The sequence below is a fragment of the Bombus impatiens genome, unplaced genomic scaffold, assembly GCF_000188095.3.
Source record: "Bombus impatiens unplaced genomic scaffold, BIMP_2.2 scf_1068, whole genome shotgun sequence".
Lineage (NCBI taxonomy): Eukaryota > Metazoa > Arthropoda > Insecta > Hymenoptera > Apidae > Bombus > Bombus impatiens.
In genome coordinates this window covers 31272-52995 of record NT_177487.1, presented here as the reverse complement: position 1 = coordinate 52995, position 21724 = coordinate 31272, and the positions used below count along the sequence as shown (strand labels likewise).

Below are 21724 nucleotides of genomic sequence, written 5' to 3'. Positions count from 1 at the left end.
ATTACCTGCCATGAAATGTATGTTATTTTCATAAAAATAGCTGTTGTTTGAAAAATATTTATACACATATTAACTTCATTTTTATGTTATTTAATTGAAAGCAAACTTCCTGTACTCTGACTTGTTATTCCACGATATAATCAGTAATCAATAGTTGAAATCAATTTTATGTTTCTTCATCATTATCATAGCTAAAAATTTTACATAACATTATATATTGTAATAATTATCAGCTTATATTAATTTAAACATTATTACTGTTGTTGTTGATGTTGTTGTTGTTATTACTTCTATTACTATCACCATTACTAAAACTGATACTATTAGATACTTACGATAAATTTGTATTTTCAAGAACTTCCGCAACATCTCTACTAATATCCCTGGATAAATATGAAAGAAAGAGAGATAAAAAACCGGCATTATTTCTGTTTGATCTTGTACTTGTGGCAGGTCGTTTGTAAATATCAATACTATCCACAGGTGGTAGAGGATCATGCGAAAGAATGGAACCATCAATTTGTACCTAGTATTTCATACAAGAATGTAGTACAGATGAAACAATTTGAAAATTACAACATAAAAGTGCTTATACCTCATGAAAGTTCACATTGATATTTCTTATATCAGACAATATAATATGTCGCAAAATATTCTTTGGTAATCTCCCTTGGTAACGTTTTCTTCGTTTTACCTCACAATACTTTACGTATTCATCTTGTGAATTAACACGACTTAGTACAGTGTGTACATTTTCACGTAGCCACGGTAAAAGATCTACATCTTTCCATAGGCGAAAGTTACGATCGACATATAAATTTTGTAGCTTCTCTAGAGGTGGTGAAGTTGAAATTACTGCTTTAGTGTTAAAGAAATCATAGGATCGTATCTGCAAAACAATTTCGTATAATAGGTTCTAATTTTTCTTTAATTTCATATAAAAATTTATTGAAACATTTGCTCATCACTATAATAACATGAAAATACCATTTCATCAGGTTGTATCCCACATTCTTCTAGTAACTGCATCAAAACACCCGGGAACATTATTAAAGCATTTTGTAATAGTTCGTTAGCAATACTTGTGTTGCCTAAATGAAAATGGGCTAAAGCTAAACTGTATGCTATATTTGGCAACTGTGTTAGGTTTCTTGTACTATCCCAAAGATTGCAAAATTCTATAAACCATTCGTATTCCTTTGCTCTTAAAGCATAGAAATCAAGACAAAGAACCACGGCTAATGGATCACCTTCTGGATCAAGTGACAAAAGTAATTTACAAAACTCCAAGCTTGTTCTGGAATATAAATAAATTTGAAGAAAATTAAAGAAAGCGTTATTAGAGGTTTAAAGAAGTTCTGTTTTTTTACCTGTAACATGCACGTCCACCAACAAAATTAATATGTTTAAATAAAGTTATAAATAAAGCACGATTTTGTTGTTTCCTGTAATCTAGTCTGCAAAGAGCAGTTGTATAATTAAACAGTGGATGAAAAGCACATTCTAAGCAGTACAAAGCTCGTTCCGTCAATTGTGCAGCCATTGCTAAATCATCATTGTGTTTACACAGTTCGGCTAATTGTAATAATGCATCTACATGATAAGAATGCATGTTGATTATACTCTAAAAGAAGACATGAAAATTTGATTTATTTCAAGTACTTTTTATGTATTCATAATAAATATAGTATTTAAATTGAAACATATCATACAAGGATATTTTCATGATTTGAGCTTTCAACAGCTTCTAAAAATTTTAATTGTACTTGTCTGTATGATGGACTGTGATCATACACAAAGTATTGAACATTATTGGTTGTTTGTATAGTATGATCCAAAGACATTGAAAGGCCAAATTTATTAATTGGTGGCCAATTATCTCTAGCAGAAACCAACCAAGTTTTCTTTAAATGGCCCACACGTCCTCTATTTCTCCTATTGCTGTTGAAAGTAACTATTTATGATACGAGGTCTAATTACACTATTTATCTTATATCTATTTACATAACACACGTTTCATTAAAAACATACTTTTGTTCTGCTTGCACTGTTTTGCTACCAAAAATTCTCTTAAGTTCATTATACGGATTTAAGTGCTTATGTTGCACTAACAAAATATTTTCTTTAGACTTTTGTTGGCTCCACTGAAAATTATCTGTACTTTGAGAGCTACAACCTGGAAGTGGTTCCCCAAGTAATTTATTCACTTCCCTCACTGTTCTTTCAATTTCATCTATATTTTCTTCTTTTGATTCAACAATTTGGGCTTTACAACCTTCTAATTTTCTTCGTCTTTTCTTTTTTTTCTTGCGTTTAGCTTCATCAACACTATTTTCATCCGCTGCTTGTTCTTCTTCATTTTCTTCCTCATTAATTTCAGAATTTTGATTCAACTAAAAGAAAGGAAAATAAATTTCATAGTAACATTAAGTAATATAATAAATATCCAAAAAATTAGGAAAAAATTCGATTACATTATCATTTAAATGATAATGATACAAAATGGAAGTGCTAAACAGAAAGATACTTATTAAAGTATTTGGACACATACTACATCAAAGAAGTTGAATGTCTTTGGTTTAACGTTGCCAATTATCGAGTTTTCCATCTCACTCTCATTTTCACTACCCTTCTCGAATAATACATCACTCCCATATACTTTTTTCATATACCGTGTAGACATTTTGAATAGAATTAATTTTTAACCTAAAAGTAGACAAATCGAGGTAAAAGCTGTTCAGATTAAATCAGAAATTCTGTGAATCTTAAGAATCAAGTAAATCGAGATTGTTAATTCCCCCTTGCCTGCCAAAAGTTCTCGTTACAATCTGAACTTGTCCTGACTCCTCACTTATCAATTTTTCCCTTTAAGTATAAGCATAACTGCTATAAATGTATAGAAATGAATTCATTACCATTACTGCAAGATTGTTAGACGCGTCACGTTATGAGTCACGTTACGTTCATGATAGTTCTAAACTCACTACAATCGCTAACAAGTTCTGCCAACAGTCGTGTGATTTTAAAAGTTGCTGAATTGTCAGATAAAAGTCGAAAATTGAAAATGACATATGCGTGGTCATTTTGTATTGGTCTTTATTAGCCACGTGTGTGCATACATATTTATTGAAAATTTGTTCATTACTAATAGTATGAAATTTTGTATCATTCAGTTGACAGATCAAAAAATATTTTACCGTTTTAATATGTGATATTAAATTTCCTCAACTTTGAGACAATATGTCCTTTACCAGAAGGTGACGCCACAAAAAATCATAAATACCAGACGTTTGTGTGTAATTAATTTTTTTCCAGTACCAAAATGAATTTAAAGAAAGTTAAAAGTAGATTAAAAGACGAAAAGCTAGATCTTAGTTTATGTGACCTTAAAGAAGTGCCTATTCGAGAAATTGTACGTTCAAAAACTTATACATACATATTTTACCTAATCTAACAAATGTCAGATAAATTATTAAATCTCATTTATATATTTTATTTGATAACTTTAAATCGTTTTACGCTGTAAAACGTACATCGCTGTATACATTAAACTAAAGTATTAAAATGTGTCTTATATTTCTCAGGCAACTATTAAAAAAGCAACACATTTGGATTTATCAAATAATCTTTTAACTTCTTTATCTGTAAGTTTTTTAATTTTGTTACTTTCACTTAGTGTAATATTACTTTTTAAAGTAATTTTATTAATAATTTATTTCAGAGTACTTTTGTTGACCTTAAGCAAATAGTCATACTAGATCTTAGTAGAAACATGTTGACAGAAATCCCTGAAAATTTTGGAGAACTGAAGCGACTGAAACATTTAGATCTTTATGCAAATCAAGTAAATCAAAACTATTACATCATAAATTTTTTAAATAAATCTAGATCATGTAAATAATAAGAGATTTGAGGCTTTCACAGCCTGAATTGTCACACTTGAGACTGTTCCATACATATTGTTTGAAGCTTTTGAATAAAAGCAGTGACGAAAGAAATTTCTTTCTCTAAAACTCAGTTTCAGTTTTTAGACCCTGGAGAAATTAATTGCAATGCTATCAAAACATCGGAAAGAAATTCCTTTAGGACATGGTTTTTATCTGAAAGACTGGAACAGTGTTAAACTGTGTTACAACAATGTTAAGCATGTAAATAATAGTAGAATGATCTTACAGATAAGCAGATTACCACTTAGTTTAAGCGAATTAAAAAGTTTAAGATGGTTAGATTTAAAGGAAAATCCTTTAACTCCTGCTGTGGCTAGTGTTGCTGGTCCTTGTAGTAATTTGAGTGAATGCCAAGCTTGTGCTCGTAACATTGTCACTTATTTGTCAAGTGTGAAACTTACTATCGAAGAAGAAAAATTACGGAGATTAAATGCCATTACAGGTAATGTTCAAAATTAAAATATACCAGTCTCTTAAAATAGCTCCTACATATTAGACGCTATTAACACATTTATTTATAGCAGATATGGAAACAGGTCCTGTTCCAACAAAAAAAGGAGGGAGGAAAAAGAAGAAGAAGATATTGGATAAGAATAATAAGCAAAATTTAGATGAAAATGGATCTAATCAATCGAGCGAGGTATCACTAATAGATGAAGACAAAATAGAACCTCTGATAATCACGCACAATAGAAACCAAGCTGATAAAACACATGAAACTAAAGGTAACGTACCAAGATGTGTTGTACCGAACAATTTAGAAATGCAAATAGTATTTTATAATATTTTGATTGATGTTCTAGGAAATGCACATCGATTTTTTATGTCCATGATCTCATGGCTTTTTTTGTTTGGTTTAGCACTCACATTGATGATTGTGATTCTTCCATTGTATTCGAAACAGTCAGAATTGTTTATAGAGTACATAGAATCTAAGACAGGTATACATTTAAAAGCATTTCAGAAATATAGTACCGATGTATTTGACTCTTTTATACAAGCAGTGATTAATATTTGCGATAATTTATATCATGCATATGAGAAAAATTTTAAAACAGAGATGGACATTCCAGCGAATAAATAAGCGTTTTATAAGATAAAACGATACGATTAAATGTATTGGGCATAATTACTTTTTGAAGTACAACTTACAAATAACGAATGAAATCTATCATCGTTGAAACTTATAAATTCGATCGTGTATCCGAATATTTACGGTACGTCATATTAGGATTACATATACAAGTTAAAGAATGTTATTTATTTTAAAAAATAAAAGATTCTTATTAATACAGATATATTGAAATATACTACTTACTTTTAAATATACTAACGTATTATTTCTTTGGTCATATATTTGAATACGTGAACTGCGAATACACGTTTCTTTTCGAATTATTATTTATGCTACACATATTTTGTGAGATTTGTTTTATTTAATAATATCGACGATGTTGTCCTAGAGGGTGCTTTGCCAAGAGAGTTTTCCATTCTACTAATCAATTTTTGAAAGGTATTCATTCTCGAAGTATTGTGTTGTTCGCCAAAGTCATCCGATGAATCCTCTGTCTCGTTTAAAACTCGGCTATTCGTTTCGGTAACCGTTGAATCAACCGTTTTTGATCTTTTCCCGCTAACAAATCGATTCCACGCCTTTTTTTCGGGACTGATTTGAGATCTTGTTGCGTTTTCGTTATCTCTGTTATTAAGAACTTCCTTTTGTCGTGCCGTAAATTCTGCGAGTATAGCAACGTCGTCATACAAATCGTCAACTTGTTGATCAACAGGAAGACATCTAGGATAATGCGATTCGGGTCGTGGCATTTTATAATGCTCGTTATCTTCGAATGATTGCTGCGAGACGTCTAGTTTCTCGCAGAAAGCAGGCCGATCAGCATCCGTGCGAACGAGATTGTGAAAGAGATTTGATTTCTTTGTAATTTGCTGTAAATTCATTGAACATGTCTTTAAAAATAATGCTATCGAAGCAAGCGACATCAAAGGAAAAAAAATAAAACGGAAAGATTAAGAGATAGAAAATTCTTACTTGATGTGATTTATCGCGATACGCGACGTCATCATAAAATTCATCCGCATCGGTTACATTTTCGATTATCGGTGGTTTCACATAGATCGGCCTGGGAGGAGGTGGACAAGTATACTCTGATTGTTCTTTCTCGAAACGGTTAATTTCTTGCTCAACATTTATCAACTCAGATACGTCATCGTAGTAACTCGATGATTCGTGATTGTTTGCCAATGACAATGAAAGTTGCGAGAGCGGCGCCGGCGGCTGCGATGGAGAGGTCGCAGTTTTATGCTTCGTCTTTTTCTCAATTTTTCTCGGAGATTCCTTTTTACTTCTCACTCTGTCCAAAAACGATTTCTTTTGCGGTGACTTTGCCGATTCCTCCACTTTCTCCGTTGTTCGAACCTTGATCGATTTTGAGTTGCGAATTACAGTCTATATACGGAAGATGATGTAATTGTGAAATGCATACATAAATATAATATAAAAATGTAGATGATAGAGTAAGAAAAAAGAAAGAACGAGTAACAGAGCAGGTAAGAATAAAAAAACGAATAAAGAAATAAATGTGTGCAAAATATACTATAATCACCTCGCCTTGATCGTACGATAGAAATTTACTTTGTTCATCTACAACTTTATCTTTCAACGTTGCAATGTTATCGATGGTATCGTCATACGTTAATTCGTTTCGCGAGCCAATTGATTTTTTCGTAACAATTTCGAAATTTCCTTTTTTCCCTTTTTCATCAGATTCATGTTTGTTTTTGACGTTTGCGTATTGTATCGTCTCTCTAAAATCTTCGATCTTATGGTAAATATCGTCTTCCTCTTCGTCAGGAAGTTCGTAAGACGAATGTTGAGGGGACGGTATCGGTAATTTTCGGGAGATTCGAGCTGGTAACGGAGGAGGAGTTGAGGAATGTGGGCGAGAAGAAATAGAAACAATAGCTTCGGAAGGGCCAGTGGCAGGCGAAGGAATAGAAATATTGGCCGATTCGTGAGAATCATCCAGTCCTCTTCCTTCATTAGTATCTTCATTGGATCGATCAACGATTGGATCGGTCGAAGATTTATCGGGAAGCTCTTGCTTGCAACTCGAGTCTTCTTGGTCATTCGGTTGTTTGGTAGCACCATTTGCGACGATGTTCGCGTCCATTTGTTTTGTTGTCTCTTTATAATCATTCTTCTCGCCTCCTAATTCACAAATTTTCGTTACCCATTGTTCCATATCCTTCCGAGTTTTTGCAGAAAACTGAAATAACGTTGAACTTTACATTCAATTTATTAACCTTTTCATTTATTTCCATTTCTATATCTATAGTATATTTTATGAGAAATATTTGAGTACCTGGAAAGTTCTATTACCAGGACGGAAAATCTCAAAAGTAGATTCGCTTCGACGTTGGTCTCGAGGAATCGCATTTGGAGCAGCTCGTGCCATGTAGCCCTGAATTGGCAAAATCGTGCACGGCCGATTGTCACGATCGTTTCCGTAAATTAATAGATGCAATCCAACCAAACCTATCGCATTTGCATAGAAATTGCTTCGTTACATGCAGTGTTTTGATCACATCGATATCGATCATCGAGAGAATTCAACTTACCAACCCAACAAGCTCGATATTGTTCGAAAACGAACAATTTCTTTCCTTCCTTCCTATAAAGAGGGCCACACATCTTACATTTACTTTTCGTTTCCGTTGCTGAGAAATTCGCGTAAATGTCCATCAGCGTATTTTCAACCTCTTCTCCTTTATTTTGAATATTATCGATCGTTTCATGAGTCGAGAGTACAATAGTATTATTCGTCGATTCGACACCCTGAAAGGTCTCGTAATAATCTTGTTGTTGCTGTGGCTTTTGCATCTCATGGTATTCCTCTGCTCCTACGTATTCTTGAAGCTCGGTTTCCGTTTTCAGTGTAGCTGCCATCAAACCTTTCGATCCGGTTGCGTTCATATTTAAATACGGTTCTGGAGATGCCGGTCTTCCGATTCTCTCTATTACGAACATCGTTAGCGTATCTTTCGAACGTACCAATAGATTGTCTCGAATGTTCTCTAATTTCAATGGGAGTTTTACATCGTGGAGACATTCCAAAAATTGCACTACATCTATCGTGAATAAATATACGTATGTAGTTTCATGTCGATCCGGTCGATGTTGATTAAAACGATTACAATAATAAATATATATATATACATAATATATATGTGACGTCTGTTAACATTTCATTTACCTCGAAGAATAGCAGTAAGCTCCGCGTTGAGCCCCATCGTAATTTCGTTCCTTATTCGATTTTCCTCTCTTTCTCGATCGTTGATCTCTCGGATAAAAAAATATGTTTCCTAGCAACGATTTCGCATCGATCCTTTCAGTATATGTAATAGTTATCGAACCATCACTCCTACTGAAATTCATCAGGAAATGTGGTTAAATAAGATAAGCGATAAGAAAGGAAGAATGAATAATAATTTTGTGTCATATTCAACGGAATTTGCTTTCATTAATTATGATTTCGAGTTTGACACTTTTGTAGCATAGGACTTCTGATCGATTCGATCTGATTCGGTATGATTTGCCGTACCTTCTCCCTTTTAAAGGACTAGTGACGTTAATCCCAATGTCATTGATCGTGCAAACGAACCAACATCGTTTAATGACGTTTTTAAACATTTACGTTTGTTCTAACATTCGAATAAAATACAAATGATAAGCAAATCCTGAGTCGTGGTTATCGTATGACGGAATCGATGGTCAAACAATCTCACCTGTAAGTTCTTTGCTGTGTCTACTGCCGTATTTTAAATCGTTTCAAATCGTCGTATCGAGGAACGGTTGATATTTATCTGATTTTGCTTCATTTTTCGCGATAAACATTACGCAGATTCTCTTAAGTTTTCTCACTTGTGCTGCTCGATTCGATCGCTATTATCAATCGACAACTTTATTGCCCAAACGAAATCTTTTTAAAGAGTATCTTCTGGACGCAGAAAATGTACAATTACCTCTCGATGTAAGCTCGTTAAGATTCAACGAGCTGAACTGCACGTGGGAGCAACCGAAGGCGGCTCCCGCAAAGACTGTCTCGTTGACTGTCGCTGTCGTTCGTTAACGCTACTCGCTGGAATCTTTCCTCCCTCTCTTTCTTTTACTCTCGTTCTGTCATACATATATACATACAATGTTCCTCTGAACGATTGACTCACTCTATTTCAACCGTTCCCTTTTGCTGTAATAACCTTCTGTCTTCGTCATGTTTTATTCTCCTTGCTTCATGCTTTCCTTTTCTCGATCGTGACTTGACGCAGCGCGATATGTTTTAATTGATCATTCCAATTGGCGGAGTAAGAAAACCAGTGAGAAACAAACATAGCCACTCGCATAGCATACTCTACGACGTGTTCTTTTTTTTCTCTATGAATTTCGACCAATTTCGTGACGTAAAATGCTTCGATTCGATATTACTTTATTTTACTGATAAATCTAGAACCAGTACAAAAAAGGGTATAGAGGAAAAATTTGATTCCGTTTTTAATGAGTTTCCCAAGGTGCTTTGCCGCGCGTTTTTTCCAATGGTTTCACGTAAAGATCCGTTGCGATTTCTGACATCTCCGGGTACGGGTCGGCTTTAGCTTGTTCCATTTCCTTGTCCACTGCTTTGTACGTGCTTTTCCTAATTTCCTAATGTACAGGGAGTGGGTTGGGATCAAGCGAGAGTGAAAAGAAGAGGAAGGGGTAACGGACGGAAGGTGAGGCGGACACGCGCGTGCGGTCTTACAAGAATTTCCGCTTCGGTTTTCACACCATTCTCCACGAGCAGTTTGGTCAATAACTCGATAGGATCTCGTTCAGCTTGTATTTTCTTCACTTCGTCTCTGGTACGATAAGAGGTGCCAGGATCGCTCATGCTGTGACCAAAGTATCGATAGGTGACCATCTCAAGCAGAATCGGACCGTTCCTAAGAGCGTAGTCTCTAGCAAATTTCACAGCTTCGCGAACATCCATCACTCTCATGCCATCTACCTGAAATAAGAAAAACACGCGAAAGAAACGAACGCGTTGCTCTTCTTTGTTCTCCACTCTTCCTTACCTTCACCCCTGGAATTAGATCTCCTCGCGTGTAGAAGTTGGTGTTAGCCGAATGCCTCTGCACTACCGTTCCCATCGCGTACTTATTATTTTCGCATACAAATACCACCGGCAGATTCCATAATTTCGACATGTTATATGCTTCGTAGATTTGACCCTGAGACGCAGCACCATCCCCATAAAACGCCCAAGCAACTCCACCCGTGCCATTGTATTTTTGAGCGAATCCCAACCCAGCGCCAACCGGTATCTATCAAGTAGAAGCTAATTTGCCGATCAAGAAGGACAAGCGTTACACTTCTCTACCTGACCGCCGACGATCCCGTCGCCTCCGAAAAATTGATTCCCGTACATGTGCATAGATCCACCTTTTCCTTTCGAAATTCCAGTCCTACGACCCATCAGCTCCGCGAATATTTCTCGTGCCGATACACCGAATACCACTGCGAAACCATGACATCGGTAAGCTGTGATCAAACTGTCCTTTTCCATTATCGACATCTTTGTACCAACGGCTACTGCTTCCTGCGCAAATACATAGTTCTCTTTTTTACAGATGGTTCCTCTCTTTCCTCTCTTTCGCTCTCTTCTCTTTTCTTTTTCTGTTATCGTCGCTCTCGCGATGACGCGACGTCCGGTTAATTCGGCTAATCGTAAATTCTACCTGACCAGAATATAAATGAAGGAAACCGTTGATCAAGCGCAATCTATATAATTCCGCCGCCTTGTTTTCCATTCGTCTGATGTAGATCATCGTTTTCAACGCGTAAGTTGCTTCTTCTTCGTTCATTGTCATTTTCTCCGAGGGTCCGCTCTCCAAACGATACAATTCATATTTCTAAGCAACACAAGAAAAGCACGTGTTCGTTCCATTGTTGTCTGAACCGGTGTCTAAATGAAGATCTTTCTTATCGGTTAAAAAAAAACGAATAATTATTAAAAGAGACGCAACAACAAAAGGATCAACTCGAAAGTATTACCGCCATTTTTGCAGATCGAATCAGAGCTGCTATTTGCCAACTAACCAAACCCCAATCAGGGCACAGAAATTCACCTGAATTCCAGGCGATTTTACTTTTACTTCCATCTATTACTTTGGGTTCCCTTGAACAATCCGTAATATTGTCAATATTCCAATGTTTTCAACAAATACGTGGTCTGTCAAGAAATATTGACAATATTGTATTGACAATACATATCGATTCGTCTTCTAATTGAGAACATTGAAATATTGACAATATATATTGATAGCCTGACGGCACCTTTATACTATATATATATATACTATATGCTATATTATGTACTATACTATGTATATGTATATTATGTAATATATGGATATGTATTTCGTAAGTTTTCTTTTAATCGTTTGTATGCATGTGCATTATTTGACGAATAAAATCAAACGAATGTTATTGTCTTAGGTGAAGTGGAAAACGAGGAGCCCCCAGTAATTCCATCAAATCATCCTAATTGCTGTCTCGTTATTGGCGTTATTCAAGAGTATAGAAACTGCAAATTGCGATTTTTTACCGTTTCCGACACCACATTTTTAGTTACGTTTCTTCGTTGAGAAAAAAAGAGATATCGAAGATTCAGACGACTTCTCAATAATCTCAAGAGATACATTCTTCTTCTATTTAGCTACCATTTAGTTATAACGTCTCGTTGTTTCATATGCCGAAGGTTTAATTCGAGATTCATTATTTTTGTCGTTCATCGATTTGCATTAAGATTGCCGTCCGATGTTTCCTGTGTTAAACATCGATGAAAGTTTCAAGCGATGATTTCGTAATTTTCTCAAACATTAATCAAAATTGCAATTTTCGTATCATCGTAAATATCGTTCTACGGATCGAAGAAGATTGGAAACAAATGCGAAACGTAATTGTAACTTTTTCTTTTATTGGTAGTTCTTCTGTTTCAGTTTCATTTTTCCAAACAGGTTACTTTCGAAATCACATTTGCAACACCTTTTCAGCCGTATTCGACGCTAGAAGACGATTCACTGGTGGCAATTTCCTTAACTCGCATCCAAACGCACAAATGCATAGTTCATATATCCACATTTACATCCTTCAATTCCATTCCCATAGATTCCATAAATACCATGGATCTCATAGCAACCAACATTACATATAATTGTACGTATAAATTATACGCTAACAGGCTCTCAATGAAAACGAAACTCTGTTTGCTGTCAATTTTCTCTCCTTTCTCGTTATTCGTATAACAGCACGCCACGCGCTATTCTTCTAACTTCTTTTATTTCCATACTGCGAAATTTTTCATTTGATTTGTCATATTCAGAATATCTAAAGAGATTATTGTCACCGATAAATATAATATGTATAATATGCGGAACCATTACTGCGACTTTATTAAACTTTCAATACTACGAATAATTGATTTATTTTGTATGTTTGACCGCAACCGGTGTGCTTTGAACATTTCGTGTTGGATATTTTCGTACAATCTTGATTTTAAATAGCTAGAAATTCGAAAAAAGGTCAGGAACGATATATCTTCGAGCGAACAACGTCTCGAACATGTGTAAGCGTCCCGGTAATTATCTTAAACGATATCAAAGAGCGAGCTGTACACATTGGATGGTGATCCAACAGGATGTAATAGACGAGACGTCTTCCTCGATGCCCAGTATCGGTGGCCTGTCTTTGATCGCGTCTGCTTCTTCGCTTCCTCGTAATTCTCGCTATCGATGGAATCCTCCAGACGAATAAGACGCGCCGCTCTAGCAACAATCGGTGACCTCAAAATCGACGAAGTAGCATGGCTCCATTCCTCGCTATATGTCGATAAGTATAAAACAATTTAATGAGAATGACAAAGACATTTAGGTGATTCACGAAAAGAAAAAGAAATCGATTTAAAGAAGAAGAAATCGAATTAACGAGATGAGAATTACCGGGGCAGAGATTCGATGTTGAGCGAGTTAGTCAATGTGGACGAAGATCTCTTTTGCTTCGGCTCTGTATGCAACGTGGACGCTTTGAATTCGGATTGCGGTGAAAAGATCGAGCGTATCGCTTCTAATTCCTGGATGTTTCAAAATAGCGATCATATGTATTGTAATGTAAAATTACAAGTACTTATATTAATACTTATAATAGTTAGCTACCTTTTTCCGTGACGAAGTTGCGTATAGAGGTGTGTTCGAAGGATTCGCACTATTCTTTTGCTTTCGCCACGTTTTAACGTCTAACTTTGCATTTTCGAATACCTGTAGATATATGGACGTACAATATCGGTTAAAGTATCGGCTAACGATAGAATCAGGATGTGAAATTGCGTATTAAGCAAAAATAGTCAACGGAAGATGAGTAGCTGTACATTTAAATAAATTAAGCATATTGAAAAATTGAAATTTCGCTTTCTACCAATACGCGATTACCACTGCAAACTCGTGCGTGGTTAAAACGCGAACGTAAACGTTTCTGTTTCTATGCATCATCGTGAATGGAGCATGCTTCCTCTACCTGCAATCCAGTCGCTTCCTCCCAACTGGCGCATCGTTTGTGCCGTGGACAAATCTGATTTTCTTGTACGCTTTTCGATAACGAGGAGTACGTATGTGCCATTATACGCTCGATCTCCACCTACAAGTAGAGAAGAGAAACCAAGAGCGTGTGAAGTATTCTTCCAATTCAAATGTTAAGAAGTTCATACGCACAGTTGATTGTATACGTATATTTGTTGCGATGGAGATTCTCGAAATGAAAAGGAAGATATAGTAAGATAGAGTAGTCGAGTTAAAAATATTTAAAAAGGCGAAACCAACCTTGACACGCTTTGCTCGTTTTTGTGCGCCTGTTTGCAAGGATTGCCGAATCGACTGATCGATGACGGACTCCTGCTTCGATCGCTGTTGCGCTTTCGGATCGCCGAACAAACCCTTCGATTCTGCTACTTTGATCATAAACAGCGAGTCGAATTGCACCATTTCTTTTCGTTTTATTACCACGAGAAAGCATCCTGGATTTAACATATCACTAACGTTCTCTCCGTAAATATCGTCGATGCTGCTCACTTCGAAGAGATCGCTGTCTGGGATCTTATATTTTAAGAAAAATCTTTCAACGAGCTTATGAAAGGAAGCGCGGATAGAACCTATCGTACTGCTATATTACATCAAGATAAACCTTACGGTAATGTTCGCGGACAGTGTCGAGGTATGATCGTCTTTTCGCAATTCCTCGTCCATCTTGACCAATTTCGATGATTCCTTCGGCGCTTTCCTCTGCGATAAATAACGAAGCACCTTATAACCGATACGAACTAGCAAGCTAAAAGCAATGAGTTTATGGATATTTTACCGGATGTTCGCGAATGTACTTCTCCATGGCCATCCGATTAACGCAGTCTACCACCTGCCGAACCATCTCCGTTGTCTCTGAAGGTAAAATCGTGTGCACTTCGTATACGACGAATTGTACATTTGGCCTGGTCAAAGTATATTTCAAAGTGGACATTTGATCGGTCAAGAAAGTACGCCACTGTTCATGATCGTTATAATTCTTTTCGTCTTCGCAATTGTTATCCTGTCGTTCGTAGTTGTCGTCAATGTCGTCGTGAAGGCTGTTGGTATAGCCATCCGTTAACGATTCGAGAAGATCCACGTCTCCACCTCGTGCCACTGCAAGATCGACGATATCTCTGACCCCTGTGTAGGTACACGATGGCACCGCTAACACTACGGTGGCCCTCTCTGATTCGCTCGTCGTCAGATGAGACGCGTACCTAAGGAAATATAAATCATTCGTGTATTAAAACGTTTCGTTTAACAGATCCAATGCGAAGTTTTATACATCGATGAAACGCGTGTATTTGAGTCATGTCCGCACTGAACGAGGCACGTTCGTCGCCACGTTGCACATATTCGTGCGACGGGTATACTTCCGTGGGGGCGCCGTTACCAACGTATGGTGACGCTCTTCTTGTTCGAGTTAACACGTTCGTCGCCCAGCGTGTTTCGGTTATGTTTCCTGCGGGGCCCAAATCCGACCGTGGCTTCCTCAATATTCGAACTCGATGAAATTCTATTTATAATTTTTTTTCTAAAATTCACTACTTCGTCATCACTACTCTCCTCACTTTCAAATATATCTTCACACTGTTTACTGAACATTTTATCCAAATATATTTTCATACTGCTTACTGAACATTTTGAGGATGAAAAAATCACTGATGTACGTCTCACAAGTATGCGTCTCGACTAAATCAAAGATCTGAGATATCTATGAGATCCCTCGGAATACTCTAGCTGGAAAGTTTATCGCTTTCTCCATTTCAGAACTAAATATATTTGTCGGAGATGAAAGAACATCGGGATTTCCCATCTGGAATGTTGGGAAAAGACCCAATACCCTAGTCTAGACATTTACCATAGCTACACTTAAGTAATAAAAATAAGAAATAGTTTTAATGTTCCAATCTGGCCTTATGACGATGGGTACGGGCTCGAAGTGACATAGCGGGTCACTGGACGTAGCCACGGTCGGATTTGGGCCCCGCAGGAAACATAGCCGAAACACGCTGGGCGATGAACGTGTTAACAAGAAAATATCGAGTCTACGAATGAATAAAAAGATACTTTTAATAAAACTGATACTCAATAAAAAGAAATTGGAAAGATACTTTTCGGAGAAGACGTGACACCGTTGCAAGGTGATGCCGAGGTTTTTCAGGTAAGTCTCGTACTCGCAACGACGATCGCCAGCTCCAAAGGCCAGGAGTTTACCAGCGTGCTCGATATCGGCCAAAAGACCAGCCAGATATCCAGTGTGTCGAGGTGCAAGGGAATGCGTTAAAATGACCGGGCCGTAGACTCGACCGACGCGAATCGCCTGTACCAACGCTGCCGCGCCAATACACAATGATCTTTCCTGTTCATTCGAACGAGCCATGGTTAAAGTTAAAGCATCTTCTTGGTTTCTCGGCTACCTACCAGAAATACGAAACGGTGATCACGAACGATACTGGAAACAGCCAGCATTTCCCGCATGCTTTCGTGTAAATGAACCATCTTCGGACAAATAGGATCGAACGCATACTCATTCTCTTCAAGTTCTACCTTCGCTCCTTTGCTTTCGCAATACGTCAATTTCAGTTTCGACATTTCCTCCAGGAATTCTATCTTGTTGACGATTTTCATGCTGTTTATCCATCCGGAAGCGATCCTAGCTTGTACACCCCAAGCGACGCCTTCGATAACGCGCAATTGGCTCGGCAACAATTCATCTTTCAGATTTGGAATATAACAGTAATAATAAATACATATATAGACGCTGTTTTCTTTAGCTAGATACTCATTGTCAGTCTCTACCAAAGTTCTATCACGTCGGAGGAAAAATATTCACCGAGGTTGAGGGCAGAGCCGCGGATCCGTAGCCTGGAAATACTTGCCGCGAGGCGAGTCTTCACATTCAGAAGAGCGTTCTCGACATCCGCTAAGCCAGCAGCCTGATACGTACAATTTCAACGTGTCGAATACATTTTCAATACACGCGTACATATGCAGGGGTGGAGATCGGTAACAGAGAGACAAGTAGAGTAAAAGGTGAAAAAGCGCGGGAGAATGAAACGAAGCAAAAGGAGAAAAAAGAAATCGTACCTCAAAGATCTTCTCGCGTTCTTCGAAATTGGCGGTCTCGAACTGTGGCTTCGCAAATTTTCTTCCTTGTAAATCGTACAGCAACAACCAAACGATCTTTTCTCGATCTTTGATCGCGTTATTATGCTGCCAAAATCCTATATCCTCCAAGGCACGAACGAATATCTTTTTGTCTAAATTATACGAAAGAACAGAAAATTATGGAATGCGACGAGAGAAAAATTCGAACGTGAAATTCGTAATCGGATGAGAACGCGTGGACTCGTTCCTCGACTTACATCTGAGAACGTCGTAGACAAGTCCAAATACACGACGCATCTCGGCCTCGTCCGAGTACATAGGAGAAGGCTGCACTTTCCGAAGAACTTTCGCGGCTAACAGAATATCGTTAACGCGCCAACCTGGTTGAACGCATGATTCTATCATCGAACCGCTGATCCTATCGACGCTCATCAACGATCCTCCCTTCGATTCTTCGCTTCCATATTTTCTAGGCTTAACCATCGTCAAACTGTGTCCATGCTTCTTTGGCTCCCATTCCCAATCGTTCTTCTTTCGATTCCTTTCCGCTTCCAACTTCGTTTCCATTTCCGTCCCCAATCCGGTTTCTTCGACCCTTCGGTTTCATTACTACTTATGTATACACCATTCCCTTATTGTCATTGAATTAGATTCACGACAGGGTTTCGCGAAACGCGTCTTACTTACTTCTCCATTATTTGTAGTTTTCGTTTGTTTGTACTTTTGTACAAAGATCAAAACGTACTATCGACATGGTCCGATTAATTCGAATCTCTCTACAGTTTCAGTCATACGGAACGAACATGAGCGTGTCAAGATTAATGGTTAAAAAGGAAAATCAAGTCGGATGCGCACAGTCCAAAATTAAATCGACAAAATATAGAAACAGATCGATCGATATTGAACGAATTCAGGTTGGAAAAGAAAAGCGACATTCGTATCGTTATTTGAATTTGCAAAGCGCAGGTTACGTATCTAAGGCCATAAAATGATTAACAACTATTTATAAGTAGAAGCAACCTCTTCGAGTAGGAGTAACTGATCGATGTGCACGCGTTTTTGACGATCCTTTTCAAGTGAAAACTCATTCGTAAACTCATCGTTTACGGCCGTAAAGATAGCTTCATTACCTTCTTTTTACAAAATCGACGTCGCATTCTCTTTGCAGTTCAACCAGTCGATAATAGACTCGGTAACGCCAGTCTTCGTTGCTCGGTAAAATCAGGTCTTCTAAGTTTTCGTTAAATTCATCGTTGCGAAGTTGACCGTAATTTTCTTTCCAACTTGCCAATAAGATACGAAAGATCTTAGAGTATTCCTCGAACATGTTCCTTTTGCGAGAACAGATGTTTAGCTTTAAACAACCGTCTAATTTCGCATTTTCATCGTCCTCTTTATTATTCATACTGTACGAGTCTCTCGTCTTCGTTAGAAACGATCTTTTCCTTTTAACGAGAAAATGTAAACGATGAAAATTAATTTACTTTTTTATGCGAAATATCCCTGCTTTCTTAAGTCTTGGCAGTCTCAAACTGTAATACTTAGAAGTAAAAGTAAATATGTAATGTGTGACGAATTAAAAAAAGGACCAAGAGTTTAGAGGAAAAAGATGTAGAAATAGTTAGCAAAGAGGGAGAAGGAATAATAATGACGATTGTAAAAGAGAATAAAACATACATAAAGTAATATAACACAATTGAGAGATTGAAAAATAGAAATAAAGATAATAATAATAAGTTCAATTAACTTACCGGAAGATGGAAAAAATATAAGGCGAAAAAGAGCAGAAAACGCAGGTTAAGTGTAGAACGAGAGATATGGTATGGCGGGCACGCGGTCGAATACCACAGGCCTTAAAGAGGAGAACAAAGAAAGTACAAGAACGTCCCGCGCCGCAACGTCGCGTGATTCGGTAATATCTTTCTCGATATCGCGTCTATCAGTTTACATGAGTATAAACGAAAATCGCAATTCGCAATGAGCCGATCACGATAAGTCGACCTCCTCGGCAATTCTTCTCAGCCTGTTTCGTGTCTCTTCCGTGCATCGCCCCATTTATTCCGTACATTCTCTATCAAATATCCATGTATACTTAGATATATACTATATACGTGTATGTACATATATGTTTGTAGATAACCGAATGGATAACTGGAGCGTCGCACAACATGTCACAAACAGACCAATAAATGTCAAAACGGTACGTACTTGTTGGTACGAACTTGAACCTATCCTTGCAGATTTCTAGAACGATAATCATAAAGGTGAAATTTGTTAATCATTACGAAAAGAGAGGAAGAAAAAACGGAGAAGGAGGAAAGGAAGATAGCAAGAAAGAAAGAAAGAAAGAAAGAAAGAAAGAAAGAAAGAAAGAAAGAAAGAAAGAAAGAAAGCAAGCAAGCAAGCAACGAAATGAACGGATGAAAATATTTTTACTTATTATCTTAATCCATTTAGAATACAAAAAATGGATTAGGTTTGATTGTAAACTTTCAAAGAATAGACTACAAACTTGAAATATATTTGTAATACGCATTATCTTGCTTTTATTTACCATCTACCAAGAAAGAAGAGAAAAAACAGCGTTGACTTGGTAGCTTACTGTTGCTCTACTTATGATTAGGCAAATACACAATTCGTACAAATCGTTTTGCAGCTTAAAGATCGTCGAAAACTGTATTTTACAAAGCTATTATGCTTTTTCTTTTCGATGTCTTTTTCCCCTATTATTATCATCGTAATCATCATTATTAGGTACTCTTACTATCGTGATACTATATCAGTACCAATTTCATTTATATTATTTATCCTTATCAATGGTTTCTAACAAGAAATAGTAGGATACTGCGGTATTCAAAACCTGGAAATATACACGAGACAGGTGTATTGAAAATGATTAAATCGAAAGATAGATTACCTTAACAAAAAGATCCAATGAAACTTGCATCAAGTCACACGCTTTCAGAACTATCGATCTCTGTGCTAATATCAGCGTAAAGCCTTTTGCGAAACTAGTATCCTTGTGTTTGTACCAATCGCTAAAATAAACCTTGTGACGAAAACGATCGCTCTACGAAGGAAACGAAGATTAAGGAGGCTGATTGCAAGTCTACGTATAATCGACGTTCGCTAGTTTAAGGAACAATTTGAGATGACGATAACTCGAGACGACAACAAGCAAGTACATCTACGAACCTCAATAAGAATTACGTCTGCAGGCCAGGCGTACAGGAACGTTTGTAATAATTTCATAAAAATGAAAACAGTACACATTATGATTTTACCCATAATTTGTCCTTTAACCTGTCAAACAACCAACCCGTTAAGTAATCGTTTTAGTTATTATAGATATTTACGCATGCATAGAAAGAAGGCCAAATGAAAATCGATAGAATCTCAAATTTAACTGAGCTTAAATATGTAAATAGTAAACAGATGTTGTGCAAAGTATTTTCTCGATTATCTTTATCGGGACTCTCACCTGCAAAACCTGAAATATTAAAGTACATAGACTCGTTGCGCTCGTTATTGTTGTTAATAGTATGACGGGTCCGTAAGCTTCTTGAACAATGTCTCGACATTTCAGTAACAGAGCGTGCTTGTTGACGCATTCTTGAAAGATCCGTTTACGATTCTCCTCATACTCTTTATTCGCCTTATTCTTCTCGTCAGTTGAAAATCTCATCTCGAACTCAAAACCCAACAAACGTAACATTACCGATATACGAAATAAGCAAAAGCTGAAAAATCCATCTACACCGGTAGATACAGAGATTATATTCCAAACAATATTCAAATCAAAGAGATAATGCAATTGCCAGACTAACATTGAATCAATCGTCCAAGGATAACTTGCAGGAAAGGGTAAAGGATATTGTAGATTTGTTGTATTGTTCGCGTTGTAAAGTATTCTCGTAATCAACGGTTTAAATGCGTGTATAGTGCTGTTGATTGCCATTAACGTAAACTGTAGATAAATCAATCGATAAAACGTTCGAACCCAGGAAAAAGCTATTGATCCTATATCTGTTTCGCTTAGTGCTTGTTCCAACATAGAACTGAGTATATCATTTGCTTGTTGCAGTTTATTTTGATAGATGAAAAAGCAGCAAGCCTAAAAAAGCAAAAAGTATCTTGTTGTAAAATGTCGATAAAAAATTTCGATCGTTCATGTTTCAATTACATAAATTGAATCACGTATCTTGAATATCTTTGTTTGCCTACAACTCGGATTCGTTGAATTTGAAGGCAGGATACGTATGACACATTTAAATGTTAGAAGTGACAATTCGGTTATATGAATGAAATGGATTCTTTTAAAATATATGTAGATAAACTTACAAACCTTCATAGTTGTATTCAATATGGCACAGAAGAGGGAAAACGAAGCGGTAAGCAAAGCGATATTCTGAACATTCTGTGAGCAAAAATTTCCTACGACGCAGAGTGAAATGAAAGAGGAAAATATCGACCAAATTGATATGCACCGATAAAATACATCCCGCTTCTTCGTAATCGGACACATCCCACTAAGGAGGAGAAAACGTTTTACGAAACTAGCATACTTTCTATATATTTTTAGTTCTTTCGACATCGTTGAAATTGCGACGGCAATTCTACCTGAATCAATGCATAAGCATCATTCCCAAGACAAGTTACATCTGAATAACGATCGATCGATACATATTACGCTGTTCTGCTTTGCCATTATATATCAATCGACCGCTTGATAACAATGTATAATTTATCTTCTGAAGTTGGTAAATTACTTGAAATTGATCAGCAATGCTAAATATTTTATCCAACAGTTTATGCGCTTGTTCTTTCGCATCCTCCGTCGCGTAAAGCATAGCTAAATTAAACGTTACGAAAGCAATTTTGAAAATGTGCGTTGAAACTTGTAAAATTTCTAAGAATCATTTCCTTGTTCTCGAGCATTAATAATAATAAAAAGGAAAGAAAAAGAATTCAAAATTTGTACTAGGCGCCGATGAAAACAA

The 21724-nt window shown here is 36.8% G+C and overlaps 6 protein-coding genes across 17 annotated transcripts; 1 reads left to right on the top strand and 5 right to left on the bottom strand.

The window, feature by feature from the left end:
* Nucleotides 1-64: 64 nt before the first annotated feature.
* Nucleotides 65-2979, bottom strand: LOC100741399 (transcription factor 25). 2 transcript variants are annotated; one of them, XM_012391353.3, is made up of 9 exons: nt 2916-2979; nt 2552-2706; nt 2032-2393; nt 1713-1941; nt 1371-1624; nt 988-1297; nt 596-889; nt 336-526; nt 65-191 (listed from the first exon to the last, which is right to left on the bottom strand). In XM_012391353.3, the coding sequence occupies exons 2-9, from the start codon at nt 2681-2683 to the stop codon at nt 167-169; spliced, it is 1797 nt and encodes a 598-aa protein (XP_012246776.1). In that variant the 5' UTR covers nt 2684-2706; nt 2916-2979; the 3' UTR covers nt 65-166. The 2 variants fall into 2 exon arrangements, with proteins under 2 accessions (XP_012246776.1, XP_003493295.1); XM_003493247.4 differs by having other exon boundaries at nt 2806-2957.
* Nucleotides 2980-3028: 49 nt separating this feature from the next.
* On the top strand, nt 3029-5245 carry LOC100741275 (leucine-rich repeat-containing protein 59). 2 transcript variants are annotated; one of them, XM_033323533.1, is made up of 6 exons: nt 3029-3412; nt 3585-3644; nt 3722-3844; nt 4176-4389; nt 4484-4672; nt 4751-5245. In XM_033323533.1, exons 1-6 carry the CDS (start codon nt 3323-3325, stop codon nt 5029-5031), a joined length of 957 nt encoding a protein of 318 aa, XP_033179424.1. In that variant the 5' UTR covers nt 3029-3322; the 3' UTR covers nt 5032-5245. The 2 variants fall into 2 exon arrangements, with proteins under 2 accessions (XP_033179424.1, XP_012246777.1); XM_012391354.3 differs by having other exon boundaries at nt 3030-3412; nt 4472-4672.
* LOC100743280 lies at nt 5087-9124 on the bottom strand. Of its 7 annotated transcripts, XM_024370951.2 has the most exons (8): nt 8988-9124; nt 8751-8907; nt 8219-8389; nt 7584-8093; nt 7328-7500; nt 6569-7231; nt 5995-6411; nt 5087-5912 (listed from the first exon to the last, which is right to left on the bottom strand). In XM_024370951.2, exons 3-8 carry the CDS (start codon nt 8253-8255, stop codon nt 5355-5357), a joined length of 2358 nt encoding a protein of 785 aa, XP_024226719.1. In that variant the 5' UTR covers nt 8256-8389; nt 8751-8907; nt 8988-9124; the 3' UTR covers nt 5087-5354. The 7 variants fall into 7 exon arrangements, with proteins under 7 accessions (XP_024226719.1, XP_024226721.1, XP_024226723.1 ...); XM_024370953.2 differs by lacking the exon at nt 8751-8907 and having other exon boundaries at nt 8219-8303; nt 8988-9123; XM_024370955.2 differs by having other exon boundaries at nt 5995-6381; nt 8751-9064.
* Nucleotides 8964-10916, bottom strand: LOC100743160 (pyruvate dehydrogenase E1 component subunit alpha-1, mitochondrial-like). The gene is made up of 5 exons (XM_024370958.2): nt 10737-10916; nt 10379-10597; nt 10074-10322; nt 9761-10006; nt 8964-9663 (listed from the first exon to the last, which is right to left on the bottom strand). Exons 1-5 carry the CDS (start codon nt 10866-10868, stop codon nt 9514-9516), a joined length of 996 nt encoding a protein of 331 aa, XP_024226726.1. The 5' UTR covers nt 10869-10916; the 3' UTR covers nt 8964-9513.
* Nucleotides 10801-21646, bottom strand: LOC100742920 (odorant receptor 24a-like). Of its 2 annotated transcripts, none has more exons than XM_024370956.2 (5): nt 21070-21646; nt 20206-20838; nt 19849-20027; nt 16966-16971; nt 10801-10812 (listed from the first exon to the last, which is right to left on the bottom strand). In XM_024370956.2, exons 1-3 carry the CDS (start codon nt 21316-21318, stop codon nt 19854-19856), a joined length of 1056 nt encoding a protein of 351 aa, XP_024226724.1. In that variant the 5' UTR covers nt 21319-21646; the 3' UTR covers nt 10801-10812; nt 16966-16971; nt 19849-19853. The 2 variants fall into 2 exon arrangements, with proteins under 2 accessions (XP_024226724.1, XP_003493307.2); XM_003493259.4 differs by lacking the exons at nt 10801-10812; nt 16966-16971 and adding exons at nt 19237-19584; nt 19642-19794 and having other exon boundaries at nt 19920-20027.
* On the bottom strand, nt 11958-19056 carry LOC100743041. Of its 3 annotated transcripts, none has more exons than XM_024370945.1 (14): nt 18476-19056; nt 17855-18185; nt 16982-17319; nt 16704-16876; nt 16450-16552; nt 16038-16330; nt 15728-15975; nt 14407-14830; nt 14238-14330; nt 13872-14144; nt 13570-13689; nt 13212-13313; nt 12999-13129; nt 12647-12878 (listed from the first exon to the last, which is right to left on the bottom strand). In XM_024370945.1, exons 2-14 carry the CDS (start codon nt 18127-18129, stop codon nt 12647-12649), a joined length of 2805 nt encoding a protein of 934 aa, XP_024226713.1. In that variant the 5' UTR covers nt 18130-18185; nt 18476-19056. The 3 variants fall into 3 exon arrangements, with proteins under 3 accessions (XP_012246804.1, XP_024226713.1, XP_033179421.1); XM_033323530.1 differs by having other exon boundaries at nt 17855-18169; XM_012391381.2 differs by lacking the exon at nt 18476-19056 and having other exon boundaries at nt 11958-12878; nt 17855-18129.
* Nucleotides 21647-21724: the final 78 nt, after the last annotated feature.